Here is a 16,021-nt window from a genome sequence, read left to right as displayed (position 1 = left end):
ATGCTTCATTTGGAAAGGCTGCGTTTCCACTGGTAAAAGTTTTTCGCGATAAATCGTGTATCTCAGTGTAGCCATATATCTGCCAATTGCTATGCATTATATATAGAAAATTCATCACACAAAAACTATAAATGCTCACTGTATTCTCGAGCAAATCTAGCTGCGGCTTAACATTTTAGCTTAAACTAATGTAATCAAGTAGTCAAAAGCTGCAACAACTCATCTGAAAGTACTTGTGAAGTGCTATATATGCTTTTTATCATTACAAGGTATAAAATTAGTTACCATATCAAGTGATTCTATGCCTTAGTTGAGCACAGAAAAAAGCTACAAATAAGATAAATAAAAACTGGAAATTTAAAAGCCTGCAAATACGAATCGTATAAAGAGTAAGGGATAAAAAACTGGAGATACAATAGAACATTGTTTACTAAAACTACAAGTCCGTATCTCGAGTCCACCAAATGTTGCAGCATGGAGCCAAAAGATAGGTTTGAATGTTTGTAGTTTGAATAAATGTCTTCAGTACCTCCAGCCTTGTTTCCTTACATCTTTACGATCCCTTTGCAGGTTTTAATTCCAAATTTTTTATTTATCTTGTTAACTTTAAATTCACGACCAAATTGAAAGACAAAATGATTTGTTTTTGTGACTTGTCTAGCAACGTACTTTCGCCTAAGCCATTTAAACTAAAGAGCAAACTTAGGACGTATTAATTCCCTCTAACGAAAAAATTCTATTTACAACGTGAAGCTCTGTGAGTGAACCACGTGTGATTCATGAAGTCAGCCAACATCATGCTCACTCTCTTTATTTTTTGTTAACCCACATATAGAAGAAACTTCTTATTTGTTTTATAACCTTTCCTACTTTCCTTAAGTTCCAAATCGGCCGGTTTTACTATTACTCATCCACTCTTCTTTTATTGCTATATCACCACACTCTATTCCAATATTTCAGACATATGTGGTTTAATACCACGCATAGTAAGATATAGTCAACTTTTTTCCTTCTAAATCTTGATGACTAATAATTTTAGGATGGGTAAATATATCTGTAAACGATTGTATATTTATTGTTCAGGTAGTCATTTAAATATAACGAAATAAAAACAAACTGAAATATCTGTAAGAAAAAATGCATAATTAATTTGCAACTCAGTTAAGCATTACAAATTTGTAGTTTGATGTTAACTTGTGTTTTTAGTGTTTAAAGAAAATGAAATTTATTAACTAGTAATAATAACATTACCAAATTTTGTCATAAAAATTAACTTTAAACATTCGTCTTATATAGAGATTTTTAATCCATTTAATAATGTTATACACATTTAAGTTGTAATTAAAGTGTAATCTACATCAGTCGTCAGTGTACTACAATACTAGTTTTCAGTACGGTGTTTATGACTATAAACACCGATTTTATTCGTGTAACATCAAAGATTTGACTACTAGTATGAATATCAAAGTATACTTAAATAGGCAAAGCTGTATTCAAATAATATACATAAAACCTAACAGTTTTATTAATCATAATATGTTAATCAATATCATTCGCTAAAAATGGCTATTGAATAATTATTTTACGTTAAACAAACGTGATTTCAGAGACAGTTAAAATTTTGAATAGAGAAGGACGTCTTAAAGGTTCTGTTGTACTGCAGCGACACTGACACTCTAAAAATATAGCACTAATACACTCGATAAAACTAATATATTTTAGGGAATACATGTGTTTAGGATGAGTTTGACCATAACGTTTCTGTAATCATTAAATGGCACCTTGAAATGTGGAAAAGAGAAATATTAAAACGGTTATAGTTTATACTGAGTTAAAACGATTTTAGTAGGAAGCTTTTCGTCATATTTTAGGACATTTTCAGGCTTTGTATTATACTAATAATTCTATATGTTTGCAGTCAAGTTCTGGGAATGTCTGTAAATATCATAGCAAAAAGTTTCAATTTCTTTTCTTTGTTTACTATTATTACATGATACATCAAAACAATGGTATAAGCTAGTTTCACCGAGGTGACATAGTTTCAAACGGAGTATCCGCTTTTGTAAGTATTATTAATAACTAGTAATATCCTTTTTTAAAACCATAATTCTAGTGTAAACGATGCTATCGTTACCCTTTGAAGTTTGTTTTCTTACAAATATCTGATGTTACTCCTAAAAGCTTAAGCACAGGGCGAAACAAGAATTACCAGCCAATAATGGGTAAACAATAAATATTACAATTGGAATCTCATTGTATTTAGAACTTTGTTACAATTAAGTCTTCATATGTCTACTGAAACACTGCAAAATAGCAACAACAAGCAAACAAGAAAACTTAAAAAAAAGAAGTACGTATAGGGATGGCTAATAGCAATCATCCATACATAATAGCAAAGGAAAAATTAACATATAGCAATATATATAACTATTCAGTCACATCTGAGTTTAATTTATCCAATTTTTGTCTGTTAACTTTCTACTCCATTGTATGCCTATGATATTATATCGGGATGATGCAAGTCAGAGGCGTGCAGATATTAAGAAATAAATTAACATAGTAAACAATACATTAGAGAAAATTAGCAGTCTACCAGGGGCATACAATGATTTGGTGGACTATAAGATACATAAAAATGTACAGGACGGTAAATAAAGATAAAATTATTTGTTGTCATTAATCATATTTAAGATTAAGTACTTCTAATTAAAGATCAAAACAAGACATATTCAGATACTTTATACTTATGTGTTGATTCCACTATCCTTTCTCTTAGAAACTATCAGTCTTTATTTTCAAGTCATTTGGATCCTATTTGACAGGTCAGAAAAACACTTGATTTCTTTAAATGGGATTTCAATAATGGATTACATTTCTCGCACAAATTAATCAATTCCACATAATTTTTAGTAGACTAGTGATACATCATGACCTCTAAATGCTAATTGTTATTCACCCAAATAGTATACTGCTTCCATTTTCATTGTGCATTTGCACATTTATTTTGTGTTGGCTATTTAGTTGGAATTCATTCCTCGATTATCCAAACCTAGGTAGGCCTGGAGTTGAAAATATATGACTGGAGGAATTGTCACATCTTTTAATTGCCCTACGCATATTATTTAAAATAATCAAATTCATGTCCAAAATTTACTGTTAAATAATAAACACAGCCAGAAAAAATGCTTCTGCAAGTAAGGAAAAGCAGTTAACAAAGATTTCCTGTCATATTGGTTTATATTGAATTTTCGAAGGCACTGCTTTGTTTTTCCAGTCAGGCTTAGAGCTGACATCGATCTACCATTTCGGATAATGCTTTCTTTATCACTAAAACTTTGTATACCAAACTTGTTCACTAATAAGCTTTCAATAATACAGTTACAATGTTTAGTATTATATTCTGAATCAGTATTAAAGTCTGAAGGGTGATACTTCATAAAAAAGTTATATATACAAGATATAACAGTATCATTTAATATAATGCCCGAAGCACCTGCACATCACGTAACATCAGAGAGTTAACAAAAAGCCACTATCGCGAGGGGCAGGTCATGAAAAAACAAATGTTTCCAAATACCGCAAGAAAATTAACTGAATTTTTTTCTTATTATACTTGATTTATTTATAGTACATTTTAATTTATAAAATAGTAATTACGAAACGCTAACTTATTTCGCTTAACTTTTTTATTGATTTAAATTATTTAATATGTAGACTATAAATTGTCAAAAAGTTCCAATTTTGCGTATATTTTGAAGTAAGATGAACTGGTAATTGCTTCCTTTATGCCATATAAGAGGCCAATGTAATATTCAAGAGGTGTTTTTTCTTAATTCGAGTATGTATTTGAAATTTTTGATTTAGAAAAGTATTCATGTACGAAGCATTTTATAGTTTAAAGAAATTATGTAACAAAAATGTTTTTAATTAGAAATAAAATATTTTCTAGTCGAAAAAAACAACTAAAAAAAGGAAGCATTTTGCGAGTTGTAGTTCAGATTCTTTTCAACAATGCTTTCTCTCGTACAAAGTGATTACTGATCATGTACAGTATAATGTCATATGTAGCTGATAATTAGAAATTATTATTTTTTAATATATTGGGGAAGTACTGCTTTCCTTGCTATCATGGACCACACACCTTTGATACAAATGCCGTCCTTACTGTCTTGTTTGAATTGTTTTTGAAGGATTGATATTAGCCATGCCTACATTCACTTCCTTCATTAAAAAAAGATTCTATACTTGTTTTACAACTCCAAATGGAGTACGACTTTTCTCTGAATCAGGTTACGGAAGATGGCGTCACTCTTATGATGCTCTGCGTTTCAATCGTTCTGCAACAAATAACACAGATTACATTATTGTATATTTAAGAATAAATAAATAAAGTGTATGAAAATTTTGACAGATAAGTTTTTTGGGTAGTGTTCACTATGAGATTGTTTATATAATCAGAAAAAGTTATATTGTATTTTACTACGAGTTCGGTAAAATACTGAAATACTAGTGTCACAACAGCTAATTACATAATGAAATAAGACCTCAATTTTATTTTTCTAGAGTAGGTTTTGTACTTCTATCTCTGTTGAAGGTGCAATGGCGAAATGTTAACTGCAGTGAAGTTTATTATTATATTTAGAGGACAGTTCGTGTTTTAATTTTTTTCCTTTTATATGTTTCTTTCTTGAGTTGTGTCGTTTCGCTTCTTTTTGACTAGTTACTCTTTTCTTCACTAGGACCCTTCTCTTTAGTTTGTTTTTTATGTTGCTAGATAATAATTTTACACTATATACGTGTTGCTGAGTTTAAAATCTTTAATGATATATTGACGACACGTTGAAAAATCATAATGATTTAACACCCAAATAAATACAGTTCAAAACCTACATGTATTTATGAAAAGAAATTTGATACAGTTATTGAACTACTACTTTTTTCTCATGCAGAAATACAATCTTGTGAAAACCCCATGGATATTGAAATAAAAAGTGACTAATAATACACTGTCTATGTGTATCTTTTTATTCAGAAACGAAGTTTAAAACGCAAACCTTATAATGTAAAGAAAAGAAAGGCCGTGGTATAGAAAGTTTTCTTTCCTTTGATATTTTGATACTTTTTTTACTAAATGGAATTTTGTTATTATTCTTGTACAATTGAATTTTTTAAAGCTGATAGACTCTCTTTTGTATCTTAACACATTTTAGATATTTCAACTAGAAAAACAATGTTAATATTTTGTAGAATTTTACTAAATAGCTCGTGGTTTAGATAAATGACATCAAGAAACTACCTTTGAGTTTATTAGTGCGGTACAGGGGTCACTCAAATTGCACTCTTTGGTTACAAAGGAGAATCCCAAGTTTTGGCCGTTGATTAGCTGCCTTTTCCTTAAGCCTTTCAGTTGCAGAAATAGAGAAGGCTTACGCGTATACTCTCTTGATCTGATCATCTTTGCGCGAACATCCATAAACAAACAAAAAATTTATTAAACCGTTTCTCCATGTATAATTTGTAAGTACAATATTCAAAAGAAAGGATAATTGGAGGTTGTAATATTATGACAAACAAAAACCACGTGTAATGTCAGTCGGCCCCCTTAGTTTTTCTCATGAAAACCAGGAATCTTAAATTCAAATGTTTTATTATTTAGTCTATACTACATTTTGTGACCCGGCATGGCCAGGTATTTAAGGCACTCGATTCGTAATCCGAGGGTCGCGGGTTCGAATCTCCGTCACACCAAACATGTTCGCCCTTTCAGCTGTTGGGGCATCATAGTGTGACGGTTAATCCCACTATTAGTTGGTAAAAGAGTAGTTCAAGAGTTGGTGGTAGGTGATGATGACTAGCCCCCTTCCCTCTGGTCTTACAATGCTAAATTAGGGACGGCTAGCGAAATTTAAAATAAACCAAACTATATTTCTTGGACTTGTATGAAATTGTGACTTAATCCTTCGCCCACAATAAATGCAGACGATTAATATCTGTCAATTCTGAATAGTCACACCTGTAAATTTTGTTTTGTTGAATTTTGGGCAAAGGTGTTGTCTGTAATTATGAAGCCCCCACGATTGAAAAAGCAAGCATGTTCAATTCCGGGATTCGAACCTGCGATTCGCAAGTTGTGAATGGAATGCCCTAACCACCAGTCCATGTACAGAGTTTGAAATCGAAGTTAGTTGCTTGTAGCCATTTACGGACATAATTTCAACATGGATGGTTAGAAACATACCTGATAGTGCCAGTCTGTATTCCAAACGTTCAAAGAAGTAAAATCCATTAATATTAAAGTCCAGTCAGCTCACCTGCAATAATAACAAGACATATGCCTATTGCATCAACCACATTACCATGGAGACAAATGTCCAGCCTATGCTTATTTGGGATGAACATTTAAAGAGAACCTTTCTGTTTTTATGCAGTAATATAACACGTGACTATAATAGAAAACTGGTGTGGGTTAAAATAAACATTGGCGAATATAACGACTTCTACATTTTGTGGAATGGTGTAATTAACGCTACTTATTAAAGACCCGTGTTTAACAGTTTACCCTGACTTAATGGGTAATTATTTTGTGAAATACTCTTGGAAGACGCATTATATTTTGTTAAGTGACGAGACTCTAAATATATTCTAAAAACAGCTCTTTAAAAGGAGTTATCGAGAATAACTAGGAATTTTATCAACTCCTTGATTTTAAACATGCAACGTTGGCGGCATGCTGACCTTTCTGTTCGTGAGTCATGACAACCGTACGCCATATTGAAATGAAGTATAATAAATTATAAAGATGAAAAATACATGTGTGAAATGCCAATTTTGGAGCATTTCATATGCATTTCACGTTATATTATAGATCATCAGACGCCTGATTTGTGTAACAAAATAATTAAGGAGGTGATTAATATAATTTCATAGCTGTTTTTGCTTATCATTGTTGTAATGTTACAAATTCTGATTGCTTTATTATTCTTGAGTAATACGTTAATTTTAATTGGAAGCGTTTCCCTGCTGGCCCAAGTTGTATACGTTCACAATAAAAGGACAGCAACTACTGCTAGTTGCTATAGAATATAAGTAAAAATGGAAAGCATGTTAGGTAAATATTTGGTTGATAGACGAATTCAAATATTAAGGCAAGTGAAATTAAAACAGTAAGTTACATTTTGTTTGCAAATGCATTATCTGTGAAATAGTTTAATTTACCCTTACATAGGTTTGTGTGATACTTTATAACCTACATTAAGTTCATTTATAAAAAATATAAGTTGGTATATGATTTAAATAATAATATGATACACAAATCATTATTGCTGAAAATTTTACGAAATTATATTTGTTACCTGGACATGGTAGTAAAATTGGGAAATTTTACTCTTTAGATTTCATAAATCCTGTAAAATTCCATGAACGTTATCATCTTTTCTTGCAAGCATCATATTACACCACTTGAGAATTAAAACATTTAATTTAATTGCAATAGTTTGTAATACTACAAGGGATAGCATTTATGCTTTGAAATGGTTTTAAGTTTATTTCTACGTGGTATTAGGGAAGATGTGTGCTTAAAAATTATTGTGTGTGGTTATGTATTAGTCGGATTGCCAACTAACTTAAAAATTGCGTCATTTAGAGTAATTAATAGTCAAAGATAACTTTCCTCTTTTAATATTTTCATATTTGTCTATGCTTGAAGCGATGTATTATGCACAAATCTCCTTAATATTTAATATTAGGTTCATAAATTAATAGATCCTAGTTGTGTAAGAATTTAAAGTTATATTTTATTGTTTATGAGAAAATGTTCAATACTTTTGCACAAATACATGCTTTTTTTATTTTTCAATAGGTTAGCCAAGTAAAAATGTCTGTTATCATAAGACTACAGAACCTTCCATGGTCTGCCAATTCTTTGGACATTCGGCGTTTTTTTAATGGTTTATCCATTCCAGAAGGTGGTGTACATATTGTTGGTGGTGAAAAGGGAGATGCTTTCATTGCATTTGGTACTGATGAAGATGCCAGACAAGCTATGGAGAGAGATGGGGGAAGAATCAGAGAAGTAAAGGTGAAGTTGTTTTTGAGCAGCAGAACTGAAATGCAAAGGGTTATAGAACAAGCTCGAACTCAAAGTTTGGGAATCCAACCATCTGTGCCACAAGTACAACCAAAGGGATTATCAAAAGAAAGAGACAGTGAACGTAAGCACACCCCTGACAAACCTAAAAGCCCTGATAGACGACGTGATAAAGAACGATCCCCAAAAGATAAAGAACGGAGCAAAAGGTCAAGTCGAAGTCACAGGAGCAGAAGTCGCAGTCCTCGACGGTCAAGAGATAAGGATAGAGATAGAGATCAAGACAAAAGAAGTGATCGACAAAGAAGAGATGAAAAGTCCAGTGATAGATTAAAGCCACCTGATCATCCTTCACAGGTTAAAGATGATGATATTAGGGTCCTAAATCCTGTACTTGGTAGAGAGCAACGAGATTCATTTGCTTCTGGAGGCATTTCTAATGGAGGAATTGGTATCTCTTCACAGGCTAGAGGAATGATTTATGAAGAACAAACACTAGTTTCAGAAAATGAGCATATGCATCTAGGTCACCCAAAATTTCCACCAAACTATGATCAAGCAAGACAGGTTAGCCACTGGGGCCATAGTTTCCCACATGAAGACACCAGAGACCAGTGGAAAGAAGAAAGACAAGGCCTTTTAGCACCACCAGGTCAATTTGGGGGAAGATCTGACCCAAGAGGAACTCCTTTTATCCCACATGACAAACATTACCATGGTGGTGGTGGTACTTCATATAGAGGAAGGCACCCAGGTAATGAAGATAGACATGGTGTTCCATTTTCAGACCGAAGAATTTCACATGATGAAGATAGAAAAAATGGATATGATGAGCGAAGAGGAAGAGGAGTGGAACCAATAGACAGAAAAACACCTCATGTTGGGCCAGGATTTGAAGAACCAGGTGCTGAACAAATGGAATATTTTGAAGCTCCACTGCATAGATCTGGTGGACATCCGCCTCATGATGACTATGATGGTAGAGCTTATCCTTCTTCTGGAGATCCACGTGGACGAGGAGCACCACCTGGACCTAGAAATTCTGTACCCAGAGGTCAAGAGCCTCGATCCTTTAGGCCAGTTAAAGATAGACCAACGCCACTTGGTTCTGCTGATGTAAGACCGCCACTGTTGAGTGGGCGAGGCCATTATCCAGGTGGCCATTATGACCCAGAATATGAGCCATATGGTGAAATGCCACCACCTGGACTTCCAGGCCCTTGTGTTGAAATCCGTGGACTACCCCATGATGTTCGCCCTGTTGATGTACATGAATTTTTTCGAGGTATTCATGTTCCTTCAAATGCTATCAAACTTGCATATGATGAACATGGAACACCAACTGGATATGCTTATGTAAGGTTTACAAAACCACAAGATGTTGTTGAAGCTTTGAAGAGAACAGGTCAAATGATTGGAAACAATTATGTAGAAATTTTTAACTGTCCAGAAAGAATGTTTATAGAAGCAGATGTATATCCTGGTCCACCACCCTCTGGAAGAAAACCTCTTCCATCTGGATCATTCATGGAACATCATCCACCCAAAGAGGATGATTTGTGCATATCCTTGCGTGGTTTACCCTATCATTGTTGCGATGAAGATATCATAAATTTTTTTGATGGATTGCGAATTTTGGACATTTTTATTGAATATGATAGAAGTGGAAGAGCAATTGGTACTGGATTCGTTGAGTTTGGTACAACAGAAGACTTTCAAGCTGCTTTAGCAATGGATAGAAAAATGATTGGACACAGGTACATTGAACTTTCAATAACAAGTAAATCTATGATGAATGAAGTAAGAGGAGGAGGAGAATCAGGACCAAATCCTCCTGGCTGGATGGGAACCAGAAAAGAGCTTCTCCCTCCACCATCTGAGCAAAAAGGACCCTCATGTGTAGCTTTACATGGCCTTCCAATAGAGGTTTCAGATCAGGAAGTTGCAGACTTTTTTGCTGATGAAGGTGTTATACCTCGTGCTATTCATATTATGTTAGGGCTTAATGGATTACCTTCAGGAGATGCTTTTGCTGAATTTACCTCTAATGAGGAAGTAACATCAGCACTCAAGAAAAACCAGCAGTATCTAGGTTTGAAAGTTGTTGTTGTTAAGCCAATACCCTATCAAGAAATGATTGACATTCTAGAAGGACCACCATCTGAACAAGATGCACTTTTAGAGCTCCCTGATCCAGTTCAGTCTCAAAGACATTCAGGAAAACCATTAATGGACACTCCTCCAGAAAAAGGAAGATATTTAATGGAACCACCAGTAGGAAGAGGACGTGGCAAGCCATTGTTAGAATCTAGGGGTAGAGGAAATCCGCCTGTAGAACCAATGGCAAGAGGTCGTGGTAGGCCATTATTAGAACCTGGGGGCATTGGGAGAGGTCAGTCACCTATATACGATGAGCATATGCAATCAGATAATCTTGGTAATCATTCGCATGTGCTTCCTGGTCGTCGTGGGCCACTGGGACCAGATCAGTGGAATGGTCCACAGGAAGGACTTCCTATGGGAAGAGGGCCTCGTGGATATCCTTCTGACAGACCATTGCTACATGAACGCTATCAGGCTAGACTAGAAGGGTCAGGTGGGCCAAGATTTCATGGTCCAAGACCTGAAGAAGGTAATGGACCTCCTGATCGCTATCGTCCTTCTGGTCCCCGGGGTCCATCTGGATGCCTGATAGGTCCAACTGGCAGAGGACCACCAGAGGGTCCAATGAGGTCGGGTAGCAGAGGACCTTCAGAAGGTCCAGTGGGACCAAGGAGAGGAACACATGATGGGCCAATGGGGCCAAATAGAAAAGGGCCACCAGATGGCTCAACTGGACCTGGTGCAAGAGGAACTCAAAAAGGCTTGGAGGGTCTTGAAAAAATGCACAAAGAAAAATCTAATCAAAATTTGAGCAGAGGATTATTAGATGGTTTAGGAGGACTTGATAACAGAGGATTACTAGATTCTTCACATGGTCCTGGACAAACTGGAAATGTAGGAGAAAAACAACTAGGGCCAGGTCGTCTAGGTGCACTAGAAGGAACAGATTTCAGAGGGCTACCTAAACCAAGAGGACTCCGTCCACCGAGATCTCTTGATCCAGGGCCAAAAGGATTTGGTAAACCAGGTTGTGTTATTGCAGCAAGTAATGTACCATATCGTGCTACAGTTGAAGACTTGTTAAGTTTCTTTGAAGGTTACGAATTAACGAAAAATAGTATCATAAGAAGGTTTAATGAAAGCGGTCAACCAACAGGAGATGCAAGAATTGCTCTTAAATCTGTAGACGATGCCCAGAAAGCTGTTAAGGAGTTAAATGGGAAGGAAATAGCTGGACGTCCAGTGACCTTGCAAGTTGTTTAGTGCTAACTTAACATTGTATTAAACCGATATTGCATTATATTTCAAGGACACTCCACAGTTTAAATGAAACTGAAAGTAATGTGTTGTTTTTTATTGAGGGTATAACTGTCGTGTTGTTTTGGGTCCCGCATAAATATAATGTTTACAATAGTTTCTGTTTTGTTCTTTCAAATAGTAGCGTAATTTTGATCTAATTTGTCTATTAGGTTTTGAGAATAACATGTCCGTACTTACAATAGGTTTAGCTGCTGTTTGTTCTTGACACCTAATTATAATCAGTCGCAACCAAATCTATCCTGGCATTGAACTTATGTAACTATTAACTCAGTTTGTATTTAATGATCAACATTTTTTTCTGTTATTTGTGTGTATATACATATCTTTTAGGTATGTATGTCTGTATATATATAAATTCCTTACTGTCATTTGATTTAAAAGTGGCAATCCAAGCTGAGCCACGAACTTGTGGTTAAGAAACCTAGTTCGTGTGAATTATTGTCACGATAATGTAGATCTATGTATTTTGAATTTCTCTTTCCTTTCCGATACATTATTTCAAAATAATGAAATCAGGTTACTGATGACGTAGAAATAGTTCATTTCTATAAAACATCAGCAGAGTGTATCTTATATAGCAGCAGATAAAAGAGCACTGCATGTGGATGTATGTTCATGAAGGTCTGATACAAACAGGTTACTTTTGTTAACATTTATTTCATGTATAAACTTACGTATTAACGCAAAACAAAGTGTGCCTTTTTTATTTTTCACTACTTCATACTGTTTAAAATGTTTGTGTTCATAAGACAAAAAAACTTGCCATTCAATATTTCAAATGACATATTCATTACTTTTGTAAAAATAAAATTTATGCTCACTAGAAACGTGTATGTTGTATGCAAGTTTTTAATGTTTTTAAAGATAAGATTCGAATTCTGACGTCAGACCTGATTAATTTGAGATATATAATTGTCACACATTTGTTTCTAGATTAGTCAGGTTTCATCCAGGGTATACAGGGTATGCTTTTTAGTTAATACGCAAGTATGAAAATGATCATAGTCGTCTATTTCCAAAGTTTTTTGTCACACTGTATGGTTAACAATTACGAAATAAATCAGTGTTTTTTTGGGGTTTTTTACGAAAATAGTTTGTTCATTACGTGCGGAAAAACATTTTAAAAATACTACTACTTGTAGTATATTAGACATTCCTTATTATAAATAAAAAATTAGTTCATATTAACACAGAAATAATAAAATATGTGAGTAATGCTATTGTAATATTTTATTCATTTTTTATTTACTTTATTTGGATTGTCTTTCCTGCTGTTGGCCGAGAGCTGTAGATCACTCAAGTTATATTTTAGGGCCTAGAATTTATGCACGTTGAAAAAAAAAAAAAAACCCACACCAGAAACGTAGTTCATTGATATTTTCTAAATCGGATGCCTTTGGTAAATGTCATCACTGATGCTATACAAGTTCTACTTAAGCAAAGATTTTTATCCTTACCACATAAACTGAAGTTTGTGTCATGTTTCACTGTATGTGATGAATTTTTACACTACGTTGTTACTGACTAGCAGTTGTTGCGAACAGACGCTTATATTTTTATATTTATACCTGACGCTTAATTTATAAAACAACAACAATCAAATATAGAATTTTATTATAAAAGATTTATAATTCTTAACGTATAAATTAACTCATTAAAAAACTAAAAATCCCGGTCGCATCAAACATGCTCGCCCTTTCAGCCATGGGGGCTTTATAATGTTTGGTCCATCCCACTATTCGTTGGTAAAAGAGTGGCTCAAGAGTTGGCGGTGGGTGGTGATGACTAGCTGCCTTCCCTCTAGTCTTACACTACTATATTTGGGACGGCTAGCACAGATAGCCCTCGTGTAGCTTTACGCGAAACAAAACAAACAAATAAAAGATAAAACGTTAAATTATAGCAGTGTTTCTCAACTACCGATATGCGGATCAGCGTCACAACCATCTCGACGGTTAATGCAGTTTTACGAAGGCAAAAACAGAATATTTATATATCAACCGTAACGTGTTTTTGTTACACTTGTGTTTAATGGTTCGTGATAGTTTAATGACGCAGTGAGCCTATCGTTGGTATAAAAAAGGTTGACAAACACTGAATTCGAATATTTTCAAGTCCTATTATAGTACAGACTGGCTACAAAACGTGCAAAATATAAACTACAAAATAATATAGAATTAACTGTATATGTATGTCTAACCTAATGTACGCATCGTACATAACGATAACCAGTCAACTTTATCAGTCTCTTATGAATATTTAAGTTACGGCTGAAATTTTTGCTAATTTGACTTATTCATTATTTTAAGTTCTGCTAGTTTATTAATGTTAAAATGTTTAATGGTACAAAGCTGGTCAGGAAGGAAGAACGACATACCGATTTTTACCTTTTGACGAAAAATTTGTTACTGAGGCGAGATAAAGTTGTAATACAACCATCTTCTTTCCTAAAATGAGCGTATATTGAGTCAATTTAATAACCATAATTAAAACCCTAAGCCCAGCATGGCCAGGTGGTTAAGGCACTCGACTCGTAATCAGAGGGTCGCGGGTTCGATTCCCCGTCACACCAAACATATTCGTCCTTTCAGTCGGGGGGCCTTAAAATGTGACGGTCAATCCCACTATTCGTTGATAAAAGAGTTGCCGGTGGGTGGTGATGACTAGCTGCCTTCCCTCTAGTCTTACACTGCTACATTAGGGACGGCTAGAGCAGATAGCCCTCGAGTAGCTTTGCGTGAGATTCAAAACAAACAAGAAACCAGTGGAACTTTTGGAATATCTGGGCGCAAATTGAATAACATAATTCTACAGCAAAATTAAAACAGTTATACAAGGTAGGAAAACCTTTGCTACAAGGATAAGTTAAGTACGACAAGGTAAAAACTTCAGAATATATGTGACAAACTGTTTAAAAACGAGTTTTTTTTATTTAAAGTTTCCAAGTCTTGTAGAGGTTGAAAAGATAACGTTAGGTTATGATCTCTTATTTTGTTTCAAAAACTCGGACATCGATCTTGACTTGATATTGGGTGTTGTTTAATCGGATGAAGTCAATGATTTTAAAGTAGAAATAAATGCTTAACGATTTCTAATTGTTTCTTACAAGTCTTAAGGAAATTCAAAAGGAATAAGAATATTATAATGACCAATTAGTTGTCCTGTTAACAATGAAACAAAACTGAAGGATTTAATGTAGGACGAAAATGCTTACGAGGAAGTCAGAGCTAACCCACTTCTCATGAAAATATCAGATTTTAACAAGTCTCTCCGAATAATTCCAGCTGGTTATGATTTCTTAAAAATCTTTAAATGAATAAATTATTTTTCTGTCGTGTAGATACGGCTTGCTAAAACACGGATCATGTCTGCCCTAGACCTATAATATAATATTCAGTGTAAGATCAGTTACTTGCTCAGTATCCAATGGCTATGTACAACATCAATCTCCTGCTGTATAAAAGTCTTTATCGCTAAATATTCTGAATAATATTGATTTTGCCAATGAAATAAAAAGCTAAATATAATACATAAAACTAGCAATGTCAATAAAAAAAAAATATGGAAAACTCACTAATCTAAAAGTTACCAAACACCTCTGAAGGTTATTTTAATCCAACCTCTTTCTGACTTTATACACTCTAGAGCAGGGGTTCCCAACCGGTGAGTCGCGACCCCCCAGGGGGTCGCGTAGCCTTGTTAGAAGTAGCTTCGGATAACATTAATTTTATTTCATCAATTACATTTTCATGCTCTTACATTTTTTTTTTTTTGTTTCGGTGCAAAGCAAAACGTGTGCTACGTTAGTTCAATGCCATTAGGTGATATTATGGGTGTATGTATGCGTGCCTGTGAGTGAATGTGTATGTGTCTGCAACTGTATGTATGTGTGTACTAGTGAGTAGCGAGTATGTGAGTGCACGCGCATGTACGTATGCTTCTGTGTCTGTTTAGCTGTGATTAAGTGTGTGTGTGCTCGCTGTCGACACGTGAGTCACATGTCCGTTGCTGATTGGTGGATGATGAATCGCGCGGCTGGTCACGCTCCTTTCCCGCCCAATACGTACCCCATCATTACTCTACCTGCACCCCCCACAAATAATCAGTGTAAGATCTACAGTTGCCAAAGCGTTCATTATTCAACATTTTTATTTTATTTTAACAAGGAGATAAGTAAGCAGTAGAGGTGAGTTGTGTCCATGGCTAAACGGCGCAGATACTCAGAATGCTACCTCAACATTGGCTTCACCACTGTGCTCGCCAACGACGGCATCGAGAAACCACAGTGTGTTTTGTGCCATACTGTCCTGAGTGCAGAGTCATTGAAACCATCAAAACTCAAGCGTCATCTCGAGACGAAACATCCAGAACACGCAAAGAAGGGTTTGGATTTCTTCAAACGGCATGAACGGTGTCTTAAAAGCCAAAGAATCGATAGAAGTGGGTCGTTTCAGCAGCAGAGTGCAGCCATAGTGGAAGCTTCATATGAGATTGCATTCGAAATTGCTAAAC

The 16,021-nt window shown here is 34.8% G+C and overlaps 1 protein-coding gene across 1 annotated transcript in view; it reads left to right on the top strand.

Moving 5' to 3' along the window:
• Positions 1–12,599, top strand: part of LOC143256940 (uncharacterized) — a 42,489-nt gene extending 29,890 nt beyond the window's left edge. The window contains exon 3 of the mRNA XM_076514850.1: positions 7,859–12,599. Within this exon, the coding sequence (XP_076370965.1) occupies positions 7,874–11,452 (3,579 nt within the window). The 5' untranslated portion in view covers positions 7,859–7,873 and the 3' untranslated portion in view covers positions 11,453–12,599. The remainder of the gene's footprint in view (positions 1–7,858) is intronic.
• The last annotated feature ends 3,422 nt before the right edge of the window (positions 12,600–16,021 follow it).

Source organism: Tachypleus tridentatus, chromosome 7 (assembly GCF_004210375.1).
Source record: "Tachypleus tridentatus isolate NWPU-2018 chromosome 7, ASM421037v1, whole genome shotgun sequence".
NCBI classification, from domain to species: Eukaryota; Metazoa; Arthropoda; class Merostomata; order Xiphosura; family Limulidae; genus Tachypleus; species Tachypleus tridentatus.
The sequence above is the reverse complement of the archived record's forward strand: the minus strand, read 5'-3'. Positions and strand labels throughout refer to the sequence as shown.